The sequence below is a fragment of the Paralichthys olivaceus genome, chromosome 1 (genome assembly GCF_024713975.1).
Source record: "Paralichthys olivaceus isolate ysfri-2021 chromosome 1, ASM2471397v2, whole genome shotgun sequence".
Classification (NCBI taxonomy): Eukaryota; Metazoa; Chordata; class Actinopteri; order Pleuronectiformes; family Paralichthyidae; genus Paralichthys; species Paralichthys olivaceus.
Window position 1 is genome coordinate 993538 of NC_091093.1, and position 18369 is coordinate 1011906.

At 47.1% G+C, this 18369-nt stretch overlaps 1 protein-coding gene across 13 annotated transcripts in view; it reads right to left on the bottom strand.

The window, feature by feature from the left end:
• Positions 1–18369, bottom strand: part of LOC109642385 (anoctamin-9-like) — a 119392-nt gene that overhangs the window by 14200 nt on the left and 86823 nt on the right. For all 13 annotated transcript variants that reach the window (XM_069522278.1, XM_069522092.1, XM_069521806.1 and 10 more), the window contains one exon: positions 2470–2634. In XM_069522278.1, coding sequence (XP_069378379.1) covers positions 2470–2634 — 165 coding nt within the window. The remainder of the gene's footprint in view (positions 1–2469; positions 2635–18369) is intronic.

Here is an 18369-nt window from a genome sequence, read left to right on the forward strand (position 1 = left end):
GATGACTTAAAAGGATGCCACATTGGTATTTCAAACATGCTGCTGGTCATTCGTCAACTCATCTCTTTTCTCCAAGACTCATTCCACAGGGCAGTAAACTGCCACCCACTGTTTGTGTTTATTCATGTGACAAAACTTGAAATATGTTGTTTATAGAAATAATTTTTATTTATTGATTAAATTACTAATCAACAGCTGTTATCACTGTATATTTCAGGTGAACTAGCACCTCTCACCTTTCAAAAAAAAGCGAGTGGCTGAGGGGGTAGAGCGGTCGTCCTCCAACCAGAAGGTCGGAAGTTCGATCCCCAGTCTTCCCATCTGCATGCCAAAGTGTCCTTGGGCAAGATACTGAACCCCAAACTGCCCAATAGAACAACAAAAAGTGCTAGCTATAGAAGCACTCTATGTATGAATGTGTGTGTGAATGGGTGAATGGAAAACTGTAGTGTAAAGCGCTTTGAGTGGTCTTCAAGACTAGAAAAGCGCTATATAAATACAACCATTTACCTTTTAAATTGGAGGTTGCTTTTATAGTCAAGTGTTGGAGAGTATGTTCAAAATTTGATTACAGTATATTTGCCAGTTACGCTATAGTAACTTTCCAGGAGTGGCATTGTAGCTGACACACAGGCAGCAAACCAGAAGATGTCGTTAGCTGTGTTAAGTCAAATTACTTTCATTGTTTCTACATCAGTGCATATCATGTTGAGTTCAGACTTAGACATATTTCACATCGCCACATCTGGATGCAGGATAAAAGACAGCTTACTTTGTCTCTTTTGGCGAGAGAACAACCTTCGCTGCATCTCAATTTCTGCACGGTTTGAGGAAATGTAACAATTCTGACCATGTTCTTATAGCGTGTCTGAGCTCATTTGAGCTGTATATTGTAAAGCAGCCAGCAACAGTGCATCAAAAAATTAAACATGTCACTTTATGTCACCATTAGGTGGTGCTGTGATGATGAGACATGGAGCTGTTCAGGCCGCAGCTCCGATCATAGGTTTCAATTTTGGTGCAGATTGGACAATCAACAGTAGAGTTAAATACAACTTAATGTTCACGCTGTTCAGTAGGTAGCACTATGACCCAGACTTACTTTTGACACATGGAGCTGTTCAGGCCTGGACTCTAATCATGTAACAGAAGTTTGGGGCTTATTGGACAATGCATAGTGGAGTTGGAAAAAAAGTCCTGTTTCACAGTGAATCACTAAGTGGCGCTATGAACCTGTATCAATGCTTGGGCCCTAATTTTTATTATTAAGGCCTGAGCCTGTTATCAATAATAATCAATAACTTCTTTACACTGTAATTGTTTACATTTTAGTCAGAGCTGATACCTGATGGTTCACAAGTGTTCCCAGTCTCTCTCACCTCTCTCTCTCTGTTTGAAATGAACTGAATATTGCTGTGGACCGTGTCACCAGCATGCCTCCTTCTGATCATTTTTCTAAAGCAGTACATTCCTGCTTTCCAAGTTATCTCCTACCCCTGAGACTGCAGAACTCCTGCTCCTTCTTGCATTTATCGCACCTTTCATGACATTGTGTTCAGACCAGGGCCCTTGATTCTCCTCGTAGGTTTGTATCTCCTCTTTGTACTTGACTATCAACCACCCCTTTTTCTAAGAAAAAGGCCCATGGGTGTAATTTGGAGCCTATTACTTGGGGGACTACTGCTGTCTGTGCCTCATGAGAGTAAACAAACAGTAATTAATTAGTAATTAAAAGAAGGGAGTCTGGAATAGGATGGAATAACTCTACTGAAATTCTGGATAGCCTGTCTATGAAGCTAAAACTGCAAAATGTAGGAACTGCATGTTCTTGTACTCAAATTGTTCCATAGGTGTGTGAAATGTTGCCTTCCACTAATTCCCCTCCATAATTCTAATCAATTAATGACAATTGTGCAATATAGTTGGACAAATATTTTGGTTCAAAACACAAAACAGAATCCTGACTGTGAATATTTGATAAAGTTTTAGTAAAATTACATTGTTTAACCAATCTAATGTCCAAAAACTTTCCACCTCAGATTTAATGAGGGTTTGAAGGGCAACAGATAGGCTTCCAAAGCTTTCCATATCACAGAGTGTGGGCATAGAGTTGCTGTATTGAGCTTGGTCTTTAAAGCTGTCTAAGTAAATTGTGTAAATGAGTATAAAGCATCAAAGATTTCCGGCTCATCTCTAAGATCTATTAACTGATCTTAAAGTTGTTCACATAACACCAAAACACAATAGCATAGTAACCTACCAATCTAGAACTCTGACACAATTTTAACAGGTGGTTTCAGGCACAACCAATATAATCAGGAAGATTTAACACAAAACAAAAACATTTCTGAAACTTGTGAATATTGTAAAAGTTAAACATGTTCTCACCCTTGTAACATAGTTCCTCCATAATGAGTGATTAGTCTTCACATTCCTAGGTTTGAATATTGCTAGAGAAAAAAAACGTACCCGAGTCATGATCTGAATGGTGACATAGTGCAGCACAGCTCCCAGCATCATGGCAATGGTGTTGGCATGGTCTCTGATAAACTCCCAGTTGCCCTCAGACAACAAGGGAGCAGCCACCACGCGAAACACAACCAGAATGTGGGCAAGCCCGATGATGAGCATCAGCTGGAACACAAATAAACACACACTGAGATGCTGCCTATTCTTCTGCTGTGAATAAATCATAAAAGTATGTTTTTTTGTGCTTTTGTAATATAAAATGATTTAAAGGTCCAATGTGTAAGATTTAGGTGAAGGGAACTATTGGCAGATATTTAATGGAGAATAATCCTCATGATGTTTTACTAGTTAATTTCATCTAAATTGTATGAATTGTAGTTTTCTTTACCTCAGAAAATATTTACATCGAGGGGACCCTCTCTATGGAGGCCGCCATGTTTTTTACATTAGTCCAGACTGCACAAACTAAACACCTTTTGAGTATTGTTTAAGTAATGGCAAACACAGGTTATTTTTTTCTTTTGGAAGGGGAGGGTGAGGTGAGGGGTATTCAGTTGCAACATGCAATTTCAGCACTAGATATAACAAAATTCTACACACTGTACCTTTAAAGGAGATATATGTACTTTATTTACTGTACCTAAAACATAAAATGACCATGACATGTAATCACAGATTAAGGAAACATGCTGGCTCAAACACTGGCTTCTCCGACAACAAGGCTGTAGCCATATACTGTACAGGGACATTTTGGGGGGCAAGGACCCAAGAGAGAAAGAAAGCTCTTCTCATAATTATTTATAAAATATATATATATACAGTATATATAATATAGTAGCACAGCTCTGACTTACTTAACAATTGATTCTAATACCCTCACACTCACTCAATTGTTAAATACTCAACAGTTCACAAAGAAACAATGGTTTTCTTTAGTATTTACTAGGTTTATCAAAAGAGCAGGCAACAACAAAGGTAACTATGCCACAAGTTGCTGGTTTTCTATGCTACTATAGTTTCTAGTATTTATTTAGAAAAAACACACACAGACACATACACATTCCCAATTAATATGAATATTATATATGCGAAAATAAATAAATCAACAGTTATTGCAGAAGTAATCCGAGAGTTCTGGTGTGGATAGAAACTATAGGAAGTGACAATTGTTCAGTCTTATTGCTGTGTCTGTCCTTGCCGGAGTGCAGCTGAACCAGTCTGTTGCAAAAGGTTCTCAGTTGTCTGTCTACCAGGTGGTGGAGATCATGCTCTTGATTGTCCATGATTGATAACAGTTTGTTTAGAACCCTCCTCTCCACCACCTATTCAAAAGAGTATGGTTTGCCAATGACGGAGCCAGCCTTTTCAATCAGCTTGTTAAGTCTGTTGGTGTCACCGGCTCCAATGCTGCTGCCCCAGCAGACCACAGCAAGGTACAGTACACTGGCTACAACCGACTGATAGACAATATCCAACATCTTGCTGCACTCGTTGAAAGAGCTCAGCTTCCTCAGGAAATAGTCTGCTCATCCCTTTCTTGTAAACAGCATTGGTTTTCCACTTCAGTCCATTGTCGATGTGGACGCCCAGGTACTTGTATTCCTCCACTGTGACAACATCCTCTCCCAGAATACGCAGTGGCTGTGAAACTGTCCTCTTTCTCCAGAAGTCGACCACCATCTCCCTGGTCTTGGCTACATTCAGAAGCAGATGATTTCTACCAGCCCACACTACAAAACCATCCACCAGCGCTCTGTACTCACCCTCCCTCCCATCACTTATACACCCAGCCACTGCAGAGTCATGGATCCTGATGCTGTGCGAATTATATTGGGGGACTTTAATTATGCTGACTTAAAGTCAGTGTTCCCCAGATTTGAACAACATATTAAATGTGCAACTAGTGGTGTAAACACATTGGACAAAGCCTATAACATCCCAAAAGGCTACAGGTCAATCCCCTTACCACATCTGGGTCTGTCTGACCACTTGTCCATACTGCTTATTCCTGCATACACCCCCATCAGGAAGAGAATCCAGCCGGTGATCGGACAGCTGTGCAGAATCAGATGATCAGGCAATCAATAAGAGCACGCTGGTAACCTGGTTCTGTTCTCTTTCAGTAGGCTGGGTTCCTGAGACTGGAGCAGTTGGAGGACGTGTCTGGATGTGTGTGTGGGTTGAGAGACCCTTGTATATTGTGGCATCACAAGGGGGCGGGTTATACAGGGGCGTTATGTGCCTCACCCTGAGAGTGGCTACATCCCCACAAGATGGATGCCGAGAGAACTGCATCTCCCAGAAGGCACGGCTGGGGGAGGTGCCAAGGCCTCAGCCCTCATTAAAGCGGGAGCTCAGGTGTGGGAGCGAGAGAGGAGAACAAAGGAATGGAGACCAGCAACAAGCAGGAAGCAGGAGACGTGGAGGAAGATACTTTGGAGAGGATCCCCCTGACAAGCAAGTGGATGGAGGATAACAAATGACCGTTTGATGAACTTTATGTTTTGCTGCCGGAGAGACTTTTGGTTAATTAATAAACCGGACTTTGTTTGAAACCCTTTTTTTACTTCTCTATGCTTCTGTGACGCACCGCCCTACACCCTGCTTAGTGGTTACACCTCGGGTGATACCACATGTGGTGGAGAATGCGGGCAGTGGGCGTAGGGGCGAATGAGCAGAAGTAGTGGAATTGACACTTTAGTTGAACTTTTTTCAGAACTTCGCACAGCTGATCCCGAAAACAACATGGAGCAATTGTTGGAGCTGCTGGCGGAGGGCCAGAGAGCCCAACACAAAATGAGCATGGCTTTGTTGGAACAGCAAGTAATTGCGAATCAACTTAAGGAGCAGGAGCTACAAACCAAGTCATCACCCCGGGCCAGTGATTTCCTTTCTAAGTTGGGAGTCACGGATGATGTTGAGGCTTACCTCCATGCTTTCGAGGCCACCGCCACTCGAGAGGGGTGGGGGCGAAGACGCAATGGGTAGGGATTGTGGCTCCTTTTCTGTCAGGTGAGGCGCTGAAAGCTTTTCGTGATGTAGAAGTGACGGTTGGGCAGGATTATGATAAATTAAGGGAGGAGATCCTGAGCAGCCAGGGCCTTACCAAGTTTAGCTTAGCGCAACGGTACCATGAGTGGACATTTCAAACAGGGGCGACCCCAAGGTCACAGTTACATGAGTTAACCAGAGTAACAAACAGGTGGCCTGAGCCGGGTAAAAACAGTCCAGCAGCCATTGTAGAGATCCTTCTCATCGACCGATATCTAAGAGCCCTGCCGTTTGATGCTAAAAAGGTTATCAGCCAGCAGAAAATAACAACAACCATGCAGTTAGTAGAAGCCGTAGAACAGTATCAGGCATCCATGGATATGCTTCGTCTCACCCGGAAAGAACCAACAGCTCTGGCTCCTGTTCGGCGTAGTGGAATTCGACCTGGAGTTACTCCACAGGGGAGCGCTCCTGCTAGCCCACAGGGAAGAGTGCCTAACCCGCTTCAACAGCAACGTGGATCCTCAAACCCGGACCCTCGTCAGTGCTTCCGCTGTGGTCAAATAGGACACATCTCGTGGCAGTGTGACAAGTCGGATGAGCCAATGCCCACAGCTGCATCCTCCAGCAGTCTACACGCCAACTTTGCTGCTCTCCTGGGGGAAAGTGCAGACTGCAGACCGACCTGCCCCGTAACTGTGAATCAACGGGATGTGGAAGCCTTGCTCGATTCGGGAAGTGCCCGAACACTAGTCAAGGAGTCCGTGCTGGAAGCCTCGTCTCTTGACCAAAGTGAACACGTCCCAGTCGTGTGTGTACATGGGGACACTTGTGAATATCCAACTGCCAGGGTGAGGCTGACAACTACCAAAGGCACATTTAAGGTCATAGTGGGAGTAATTAAGAACCTCCCTGTCCCCGTCCTGATCGGGCGAGATTGCCCAGCCTTCTCCATGCTGTGGAAAGAGGCAGAAAAGAGGCGTGAGTTAGAACCACGAAAACGTAAGGTTCCAGAAAAAAAAGCTAACCAGTCAGGGGGCAATCCTTCCAAGCCATGCGATTCCTCATCTGTTGTAGCTCAAGTTTTTGCAGCAGACTCCAGTGGTGGGGAGTCAGAACCAGAAGAGCCAGCCGACTCAGAGCTGCAACCCGGGCCAAGTGACGATGAGGCCTCGGACGTGGAAACGAAACCCCCTCTGAAAGGTCAGTTTGGTACGGCACAAATACAGGACCTTACCCTAAATAATGCTCTTCAGGTTGTAGAGGGAACCCTGGTGGGACCTAGGCTAACTCTTTCATTCCCTCACTTCGCAGTCAAGAATGGTCTCTTGTATCAGGTCATTAAGTATCAGGATAAAGAGGTGGAACAACTTCTTGTGCCAAAACCTCACCGTCCCACGGTTATGCAGTTAGCTCATACGCACATACTAGGGGCTCACTTGGGGGTGGAGAAAACAAAAGAGAGAATATTACAGAGGTTCTTTTGGCCAGGTATTCACAGGGAGGTAGAGAATTACTGTCGCAGTTGCCCCGAGTGCCAGGTCACGGCTCCAAAACCAAGATACAGGAGTCCTCTGATTCCCTTACCCATTATAGAGACTCCGTTTGAAAAGGTGGGGCTAGATATTGTAGGGCCCCTCCCCAAGAGTGCTCGAGGCCACCAGTACATCCTTGTCCTGATGGACTACGCAACCAGGTATCCAGAAGCTATCCCCCTTAGAAAAGCTAATGCTAAGCAAATAGCACAGGAGCTATTCCTCTTCAGCACTAGGGTAGGGTTACCAAAAGTAATACTGACTGACCAAGGGACTCCCTTTATGTCCCGTGTCATGAGACAGTGGTGTGCCCTGCTGCGAGTGAAACAGGTCCGAACCTCTGTATACCATCCCCAGACGGATGGATTAGTGGAGAGGTTCAACAAAACTCTTAAAACCATGCTAAGGAAGGCAGTCGGCCAAGATGGAAAAAATTGGGATCAGCTCATCCCCTACCTCCTGTTTGCAGTTAGGGAAGTCCCACAGTCCTCCACTGGGTTTTCGCCCTTTGACCTGCTGTATTCACACAAACCCAGGGGACTGCTAGACATCGCCAAAGAGACCTGGGAGGAACAACCATGTCCCCATAGGACCATGATTGAACACGTGACGGCAATGCGCACCCGAATGGCCGCCATATTTCCTATTGTGAAGGAGCACATGGAAAAAGCCCAGAGAGATCAGAGAGCGGTGTATGACAGAACGGCCCAACCTAGGGAGTTCCAACCAGGGGACCGGGTCTTAGTTCTGGTTCCCACCGTAGAATGTAAATTCTTGGCTACCTGGCAGGGACCATACGAAGTCATCAAGAGGGTGGGGGAAGTTAATTATAAAGTACGACAACCCGGAAAGCGTAACGGTGAGCAGATCTACCATGTTAACATCTTGAAAAAATGGCATGACAGAGAGACATTGTTTACTGGCTGTTTCCCAAGGGAGCAAAGAGAATTAGCCCGGGAAGCAGTGAGTTTTGGTCCCGAACTTTCCCCTCACCAGCTACAGCAAGCAAAAGAGCAGGTGGAACGCAGCCAAGATGTTTTCTCCTCCCTCCCGGGCTGCACACACCTGGTGGAGCATGAAGTACGCACACCGGAAGGAAAAACCGTAAACCAAAGGCCGTATCGGGTACCAGAGGCCCGCAGGAAAATGATTGAGGAAGAGGTAAGCAAGATGTTGGAACTGAATGTGATCGAAGAGTCAAAGAGTGCCTGGTCCAGCCCTATAGTCCTGGTGGCCAAGCCTGATAACACAGTACGTTTCTGTAATGACTTTAGAAAGCTGAATGCTGTGTCTGAAGTTGATGCCTACCCCATGCCGCGGGTTGACGAACTCATTGAAAGTCTGGGTAATGCCCGGTTCATAACTACTCTTGATCTCACCAAAGGATATTGGCAGGTTCCGTTGGCAGCAGAGGCAAAGGAAAAAACAGCCTTCGCCACGCCGGGAGGTCTCTGGCAGTATCGGATGCTGCCTTTTGGTTTGGCCGGAGCACCCGCAAGCTTCCAACGCTTAATGGATCAGGTACTGAAACCTGAAATATGCTTCTGTGTATTTAGATGACGTGGTGATCCAGAGTCCTGATTGGGATAGTCACTTACCTCGGGTGGAGAAGGTCCTGGAGTCCATAAGAGAAGCAGGTTTGACAGCGAACCCCAAAAAATGCAAGCTGGCCTACAGTGAGACAAACTACCTGGGGTATACCATCGGCAGAGGCATCGTCAAACCGCAGGAGGCGAAACTTGCTGCCATCCAAGGGTGGCCCATCCCGCTGACAAAGAAGCAGGTGAGATCGTTTTTAGGCCTGGCAAATTATTACAGACGATTCATTCCGGGGTTTGCTGGGATAGCCGCTCCACTCACAGAACTGACCACAAAAAAGCACTTGAGGATGGTGAAGTGGACCCCGGAAGCAGAGGAAGCATTTGGCAATCTCAAGAGGGCCTTATGTTCAAAACCAGTCCTTATGGCTCCGAACTTCAGTAAGGAGTTTGTGGTCCATGCAGATGCATCAGAGGTGGGGCTGGGGGCTGTCCTGTCCCAGATCCATGAGGGTGAGGAACATCCAGTTCTTTATTTGAGTCGTAAGTTGCTGCCAAGAGAGAGGAACTATGCCACCGTCGAGAAAGAAGGGTTAGCGATAAAGTGGGCCCTAGAAACACTCAAATACTATCTGTTGGGGAGGAGGTTCACTCTAGTAACGGATCATGCTCCATTACAGTGGATGGCCAAAAACAAAGAATCTAACAGTAGAGTAACCAGGTGGTTCTTAAGCCTTCAACCTTTTAACTTCTCTGTCATTCACAGGCCAGGGCGTAGTCATGGAAACGCTGACACACTATCCCGCCGTGATGCCTTTTGGTCCTCCTTCACCCTGCCGAGGACGTCAGGTCCGAGGGGAGGGATGTGTGGCATCACAAGGGGGCGGGTTATAGAGGGGCGTTATGTGCCTCACCCTGAGAGTGGCTACATCCCCACAAGATGGATGCCGAGAGAACTGCATCTCCCAGAAGGCACGGCTGGGGGAGGTGCCAAGGCCTCAGCCCTCATTAAAGCGGGAGCTCAGGTGTGGGAGCGAGAGAGGAGAACAAAGGAATGGAGACCAGCAACAAGCAGGAAGCAGGAGACGTGGAGGAAGATACTTTGGAGAGGATCCCCCTGACAAGCAAGTGGATGGAGGATAACAAATGACCATTTGATGAACTTTATGTTTTGCTGCCGGAGAGACTTTTGGTTAATTAATAAACCGGACTTTGTTTGAAACCCTTTTTTTACTTCTCTATGCTTCTGTGACGCACCACCCTACACCCTGCTTAGTGGTTACACCTCGGGCGATACCACAATATATATATGTGTGTGGTTGCCAGGCGAGGCGACCAGAATAAAGACTTTTGTCAAAAACGCCATTCTCTCCTCCCTTGTGCATCCAGAGTGGGCCGAGTATTCCCACAACCACGTTTGTGCTCTCTTACATCAACTTCTATGTAGACACAGTTACTGCTGTTAAATCTCTCCAGGTGTACTTCAACCGGAAACCATGGACGACGAAACCAGGTCCTGGTCCTGCTGAGGAAACGTGACGTCGCTTTCCGATCCGGTGATGGTGCTAAGTACAGCGCAGCCAGAGCAGGCCTGAAGAGAGGCATCAGAGACGCCACGGCAGCATACAGGAGAAAGGTTGAGGACCACTTCAACGACAACAATGCGCGACAGGTGTGACAGTGAGTCCAGCAACTTACCAACTACAAGTCCGACAACACCACAGCGGTTGAGGGAAATGCTGGGCTTGCAGAGGAGCTGAACCACTTCTTCACACGCTTCGAGGTTGAAAGATCCGAGGCAGCTATACCCCGAACACTGGAATGTAGCAGCTCCAGCTTCAGGGTGCAGGAACACGAGGAGAAGCGCACACTGAGGGCGGTGAACCCCAGGAAGGCAGCTGGACCAGAGGGTCCTCAGAGAGTGTGCAGACCAGCTGGCAGGGGTCCTCACCAACATCTTTAATGTATCACTCTCCCAGTCCTTCATCCCACCATGCCTTAAGTCAGCCACACTTGTCCTGCTGCCCAAAAAGACCACCATCAGCAGCCTCAACGACTATCGACCAGTCGCTCTGACACCTTTTGTCATGAAGTGTTTTGAGAAACTGGTCTGTCGCCACATCCTATCCTGTCTCCCACCATCATTTGACCCACTTCAGTTTGCGTACAGGGCTAACAGATACATGGAGGATGCCATCGTAACAGTGCTCCACGCCACCATCTCCCACCTGGAACATCCACCAGCTATCATCAAGTTTGTGGATGACACCACCTTGATGGGGTTTATCTCCGGAGGCGATGAGACCGCATACAGGTATGAGGTCCAGAGGCTTGGGTGGTGGTGTGCGGACAAAAAACCTGGTCCTCAACACCCCCAAGACAAAGGAGCTGATTGTTGATTTCAGGAGAAGGAAGTTTGACCTGCAGCCCATTTACATCAAAGGGGATTGTGTGGAAGCGGTGACCAGCTTCAAGTTCCTGGGGGTGCACATCAACTAAGACTCAACACCTCGGCGGTGGTGAAGAGGGCCCAGCAGCGACTCCACTTCCTGAGAATCCTCAAAAGGATCAACCTGAAGAGAGAGCTGCTGACTACCTTCTACCACTGCTCCATTGAGAGCGTGCTGACCTACTGCATCTCTGTGTGGTTCTCCAGCTGCACCATGGCACACAGGAAGGTGCTGCAAAGGGTCATTTAAACCACCCAAAGAATCGTCAGCCGCCCCCTCCCCTCCTTGAAGCACCTCTATAACACCCGCTGTCTCAGGAGGGCACGCAGCATTCTCAGAGACAGCACACATCTAGAACACCAGCTGTTTGAGCCGCTGCCCTCAGTCAAAAGGCTCAGGGTCCTGAGGTAACGGACAAACAGACTGAGATACAGTTTTTACAACAAGGCGATTGCATTAACCAGAGGATTTATGAGCCAACAGCCCAAGCTTCGTTGATTAATCCTCTGGTGCAGGTGAAGGTGGTCACTGAGCCACCCCCATGCCCATAAAGTGGTAACCTGTTATGTAATTATTTGCACAGCAATGGTTTGATTGAAGAATTTCCATTGCAATTTAGAATCCATCATAACAAAGAAACAGGACTGTTGAAAGTTACCATGACCTTTTCGTTGCCTCAGACAATGTACTTCAGACAAAACTGTCAAAAACTAAATTGCAACTAAACCATTTTTTTTGTTTTTTGAAACCAAGTTGTCTCAAGTCTCGGAAGAGATGTGTCTTCAGTCTGCGGCGGAAGATGTATCTACTCTCTGCTGTCCTGATGTCACTGGGGCCAGGACAGCAAACAGTTGTGATTTTGTTGAGGCTGGGGTGTAAGGTTAGACCATGTCCTGGATGTAGATGCAAGTATTAGTGTTTTGAAATGGATGCGGGCAGCCACTGGTGACCAGTGAAGGGAACTGAGCGGAGTAGTGTGAGTGAACGTAGGTAAGATAAAGACCAGTCGACCTGCTGCATTCTGGATAGCACTAGCAGATAGGCCAGCCAGGAGGCAGTTGCAGTAGTCTAGGCATGAGATGACCCGAGCCTGGACAAGAACCTGTGCTTTTGCTGCCTTCTGAGTGAGAAGGGGACGTTCTCCTGATGTTGTGCAAAATGTATCTACACAAGCGGGTTGTTGCAGTACTGTTGGCAGTAAGGCCGAGTTGATTGTCGAGTGTCACACCCAGGTTCCCAGCAGTCTGGGTGGGGGCAACAAGAGAGTTGTCAATGGTAATAGTCAGGTCATGGGTGGGAGAGCCTATACCTGGAAATAAACGTACTTTGGTCTTGTCAAGGTTAATTTTCAGGTGGTGTGCAGACATCCCCAGAGAGATGTCAGTCAGACAGGCCGAGATTCATGCTGCTACCTGTTTTTCAGATTGGGGAATAAGAGGATAAGTTGGGTGTCATCTGCGTAGCGACAGCCAGAGACAATGGTAACGGGCGGGAGACCACATGATGAGCACAAAAGAGAAACTCTTCCGCCATCTATGAAAACCCCCAGATACAATGAGAAATCTAACTGGGAAGCGTTTCATGCACAATTCGAACTATTAGCCCAGGGTGGCAAGTGGCCAATTGGGGAGAAAGCCCTCCAGCTTGCGATGTGCCTTACCGGAGACGCTCTGACTAGCCTACTGCTACTGAGCCCAGATGACAGGAGTGACTATGATGCTCTGGGAGCGAGGGATCTCACCAACGATATTGAGGAGCTAGTACACCGCACCTATACTCACATGCCCCCCCTCATCCAGAGTGAGACTATTTCCTACAGGCCTTGCTACCATCTGACCTGCGTGTCCAGACATTACTGGCCATTCCTAGGTCCCTACAGGAGGCTTTGGAATTAGCCACAGAAAGAGAGATGCTGTGTGCTGAGACACGGGAAGCTGCAGTTGATAAAACTCCCCCAATGAGAGCTACACATGGAATTGAGTTGAACACAACAGAACCTGCTTGGGTTGAAAAATTGACACAGCTTGTGTGTGCCGCAACACTGAAAGAGGAACAACCTCCAAGACCTCGCTCAAGGGTCTGCTGGGGATGTGGACAGCCTTGCCACCTGGTTTGACAATGCCCTTGCAACCCAGCTAATCAGGGAAACGAGGCAGGGACCGCATAACCGGGATGATGTGGACAGTTACTTCTGTGTCCCGACTCCCTTCAAACGATGAGACATCAAGGTGCACTAATCAGGTGGAGATGATGACATCTGCAGAAGAGGTCGACAGCCAGCTGGAATAACTCATCATGCTGGGCCAAACTTGGATCAGAGACTGCTGGTATGCCCAATGGCTATTGAGGGGACAGAGTGCATTGCGCTGGTGGACACCGGCTCTTCAGCGACTCTTGTGAGGCCATAGATGGTAAAGAACAAAAGAAACATTTCCCCCACCATGGTAAAACTTCAGACTGTCACCGGGGAGCGAGCACCCATGGTGGGGGAGACAGTAGTGGGGGTGGGGAAGAGGATTGCCAACTGCCCAGTGTGGGTCGCGAACCTAGAAGACTGCATATTGGGGCTTGTCTTTGGGCATTGGACTGTGTCATTAGAACAAAGAGGGGAACCCTCACTTTTCCAGATGGACATGTTATACAAATGTATCATCGACCACCCCAGCCTGGCTGTCTGGTGACCCACAACATGACAACACGGACAACAGAGGCCGTGACCAGCATGCCTGAAGCGCCACCTGCGCCACCTTTCACCCAGCCAACAGCTTACCTACACCCACGACCAGTCCCTGCCGCACAGACCGAGGGAGAAGAGAGAGAGCTGGCAGTAAAGGAGGTCTGGCAGGACAACTGTGATGGATTAACTCCCGATGAACAGAGTCTGCTGCTACGGCTCCTGCTAGATCTTCATTGTCCGAGAATGATGTTGGCCTGACAGATCTCATCGAGCATAACATCGAAACTGGAGATGCACAGCCCATTAGAATGAGACCACGACGCCTCCCCCAGGCCAGCTGCAGATTGAACCCTCCACCAGCTCGTCCCCAGAAAGCAGAAGGATGACTTTAGGTTCTGCGTAGACTTCTGACCCCTCAACAAATTGACCAAAAAATACTTTTACCCTCTCCCACGTATCGATGAGGCCCTGGATTCAGTTGTGGGGTCTTCCTGGTTCTCCTCCCTGGATATGCGCAGTGGATATTGGCAGGTCCCTCTTGCCCCTGAGGCCAGAGCCAAAGCATCCTTTATCACCAGCAGAGGGTTGTGGCAGTTTAAGGTCCTCCCATTTGGCCTCTGCAATGCCCCCACCACATTTGAAGACTGATGGACAAAGTGCTGGCTGACATTCCCCACCAAGAGTGTGTTGTATACCTGGACGACATCCTGGTACACGGAAGGTCTTTTGAGTCAGCCCTCATGTCCCTCAGGTGTGGTTTGGAGAGGGTGGTAGCAGCAAGACTCAAACCGCACCTCCAGAAGTGCCGCTTCATGAGACGTGAAGTGACGTTCCTCTGCCACAGGATTGGGGAGGGAGGCATCTGTACCATGGAAGAGAAAATTCAAGCAGTGAAGAACTGGCCCACCCCAAGCTCAGTACAGGGCCTGAAGAGCTTCCTCAGCCTGTCCTCGAACTACAGGAAGTTGGTGAGAGGGTTTTCCTGCATAGCTTCATCCCTGTTCGGCCTACAAAAAAAGAGAGGCATTCTCATGGACAGAAAAGTGTCAGGCAGCATTCACGTCGCTACAGAAAGCCCTGTTGGAGGCACCGGTCCTCTCCCCACCTGACCTCAAGGGGAAGGGCCCTTCCTTCTTGACACGGATGCCAGTAATGTCGGTTCAGGTGCTGTTTTGACCCAGGTGACTCCTGAAGGAGAGAGAGTGGTGGCGTACTTCAGCAAGACGTTGCGACAGCTGCACCGTACATAAAGGCCCCATAGACAGATCTCATGCCCAACTCCAATAGTTTCCAACAGGGGGTCCCATGGAGAGAGTCAGAATCGATGTTTTGGGCCCATTCACCTGCACAGAACGGGGTAATCACTACCTCACTGCCATGGACTACTTTACCAAGTGGCCGGAGGCATACAGCCTGCCTGACCATTCTGGATGCTTTGGTGGAGGAAATGTTCAGCCGGTTCGGGGTGCCTGAGATCATAAACACTGACCAAGGCAGGAACTTTGAGTCCCGTGTGTTTGCAACCATGTGTGAAAAGCTGGGCTCACGCAAGACCCGCACCACACCCCTCCATCCGCTGAGTGACGCCTGGTCGAGAGGTTCAACCGCACACTGTCGCAACAGCTGGCCATTGTGACGGCTAAACATCAAAAAGATTGGGATACCCATGTTCCCCTGGCACTGATGGCATGTCGTTCTGCTGCCGAAGACTCCACATCCTGCTCTCCTGCCCTGCTCATGCTAGGCAGGGAAATCTGGACTCCAGCGGAGATGATGACGGGTAAGCCTCCTAATACCCCTGTGGACCCTCCGGGGCCTGAATATGCTAGGAATCTCCAGGACCGATTGGAGTTGGCTCACCAGTTCTCCAGGGTCAAGCTACAGAGTGTGGGGACGAGGCAGAAGAGGAACTAGGATGTGCATGCCAGTGGACGGCATTTCTATGCTGCCGAGTTGGTCTGGGTGTGAAATCCTCAGAGGAAGAAAGGCAGATGCCCAAAGCTTGACAGCAAATGGATGGGACCCTGCAGGATCCTGGAGAGGCTTAGTGAAGTTGTGTACAGAGTCCAGATGCCATCAGGAGAAAGGAAGGTTGCCATCTATCGGGATAGACTAGCTCCCAATTGGGGGCACAGCAAGCCAACTGCAATCGGAGATCGGGACACAGCGTGCCGGGGAAACTGTTCAACTGGGACCTCTTTCTCTGTCCCCTGTTCCTGCCCAGGATGCCACGTTGGCGGTGTTGCCCTCTGCTGCAGGTTCGGCATGGCCTCAGAAGAACTGTAGGCCCCCTGACCGCCTGGGAGTATTTGGACGAGGGACTTTGATGGGGGGAGGTAGTGTAACGGACTGAAAAGTTCTGAAAGTTCTGGGTTGTTCAACTGTTTAGCGTGATTGTGTTTTCCCCATAACATTGAAGGTGTCACGGATGGGCGCATGGCCGGTTGGACCAATGGTGGGGGGTGGGATGAGATGATGGTTCCCCATTGGCCCGTTGTGAGAGGTTGGGGGGGAAATGAGGAAGTGTTGGGGTAGCGAGGGTGAATGCGTGCAAAAGAAAGGTTGTTGTGTGGTGTTGTTACGACCGACTGTTAAATAAGTAATAAAAAGTGAGATAAAAGAAGCCGACGTCTCGTCTTGCCTTGTCACCTCAGAATGCTACAATATTTTTTAGAACTGATTGCAGTATGATTGCAGATATGTATAATGTTCTCTCATTAACTAAATAAAAGTAGGGCTACATGTCAATATAAGAGAAAATAAATAAAATGTGAAAATTGTGCATGTTCAAATAAAGTGCTCAAGATAAAATAGATGGAGCAAAAGCTTGAATTTTCCCTTTTCTGTTTCACATATTGACTCAACAGTCTCAACCAATTTTATAGATAATAAATCTCAACACTTCTTAACAAGTGAACAGTTTTAGAATCACTTTCTTCCACTCTTATATCCCACTCCCCCACATTTTGCTCAGTGAGAGAATTGAGCTCCAGCTTGTCCTGCCAGGATTTTTAAATCTGGGCTTGAATGGAGTCAGGGCCATTCTCATACACATGTGGAGGTGCTCATTGGTGAGCCTTGAAAAATATTTAGTTTTGATAATGTTCATTGTGGAGAAAGTGCCACAGTTTCTGAACATATGAGACACACAGGTTTAGTGTTCCCTGTGGGAAGTATGAACAGAAATGAGTCTTTCCAATCCGGACTAAATGCTTTATTTTCGCTGTCTACTTTTCCTTTTTTTGAGAGTGCCTTATGTTTCTCTCCCTTTCTCTGTCTCACTCCTCTGTTTCTCTCCCTTTCTCCGTCTCACTCCTCTGTTTCTCAACTTTCTCCGGCTCAGTCGTCTGTATCTCTCCTTTTTTTTCTCTACCTGTATCACTATCTTTCTTTTTCTTTCTGCCGTCTTTTCGTGTGTAACTCTAACTCTCTCATCTGTCTGCACTGTAGAGTTGCAATGTTTACCACCTGGAATGCACAGAATTGATTGGCTGAGTAGTATCACGTGGGATGGCTTAACTCACATGCAATTGGTCTTTGTGTTTCCTCATCTGCTAAACCACTACCGTAAAGACTACAAAAGCTGCGCCAGTTACAAATAGAAGTGCCCCGACAGGTTTTAAATCATAACCTTCTGTTTTGACTGTAGGTCCGGGTCTGTATGGGACGGCTTCTGGGTCCGGACCAAGGTTATTATAGTTTTGAAATTAGTTTTTAGTTTTATTTAGTTTTTCAGTTTGCTTTTTTATTTCAGTTTAGTTTTAGTTAGTTCTACAAGTGATTTTGTAGTTTTAGTTTATTTTTTATTTTGAGGAATCGACTAGTTTCAGTTTAGTTTTTATTTAGTTTTATTTTTTCCAGGTATTAAGAGAAAGCCTTGACTTGTAGAAGCTGAAAAAGGATTAAACAATCTGTGACACCAAATATGGTTTATCAAGTCCTTTAATATCATTCTTTAACCCTCACCTGCAGGACAGGCAGTAATCGAGGGAGAAAACGAAAACGAAGCTGAATTTATCTGCAATTCAGTTCAGTTTTAGTTAGTTTTGCATTGTTCATTGTAGTTTTTATTTAGTTTTCGATTTTTTTGTAATTGTCGCTTTTATTTTTATGTCAGTTAACTAAATAATTTTTTCGTTGCTAGTTTTAGTTTTACTTTTAGTCTTAGTTTTCGTTAACTATAATAACCCTGGTCCGGGCATAGACCACGGTCCACCTGTTAGTGACCTATGGTCTTTAAGGATGAGGACAGAGGAGAGAGAGGCTGCTCTAGCCATGTGAAGTTGGTCAGAGACAGTAAGGAGGGAAGAGTGTCCTGCCTTGAAACCAGACTGGTGATGATCAAGAAGGAGAGTTGATTAAAGATAGCTCAGTTGAATGCTTTGGAAACAAAGGGAAGAAGAGAGACAGGTCTATAGTTGATCACTTCAGACAGGTTGAGGGTGGGTTTCTTCAGGAGAGCGTTTACTCTTACCTTCTTAAAATAGCAGTGTGTAAGATGTCTGAGGTTTTTGTAAGGCTGTCTTTGCAAAAAATGCAATATAATCCTCATATCTAAGTTGTATTAACTCTGCAGTGAGCCTAAAATTAAAACCGTAGTGTCTGTATTTCAATAGAATATGTTTTATAAATTTGTAATATCTCCATAGAAACAGCCTGGTAGCAGCATCGCCATATTGGATCACCATATTGTTACAGATCGCCTATAA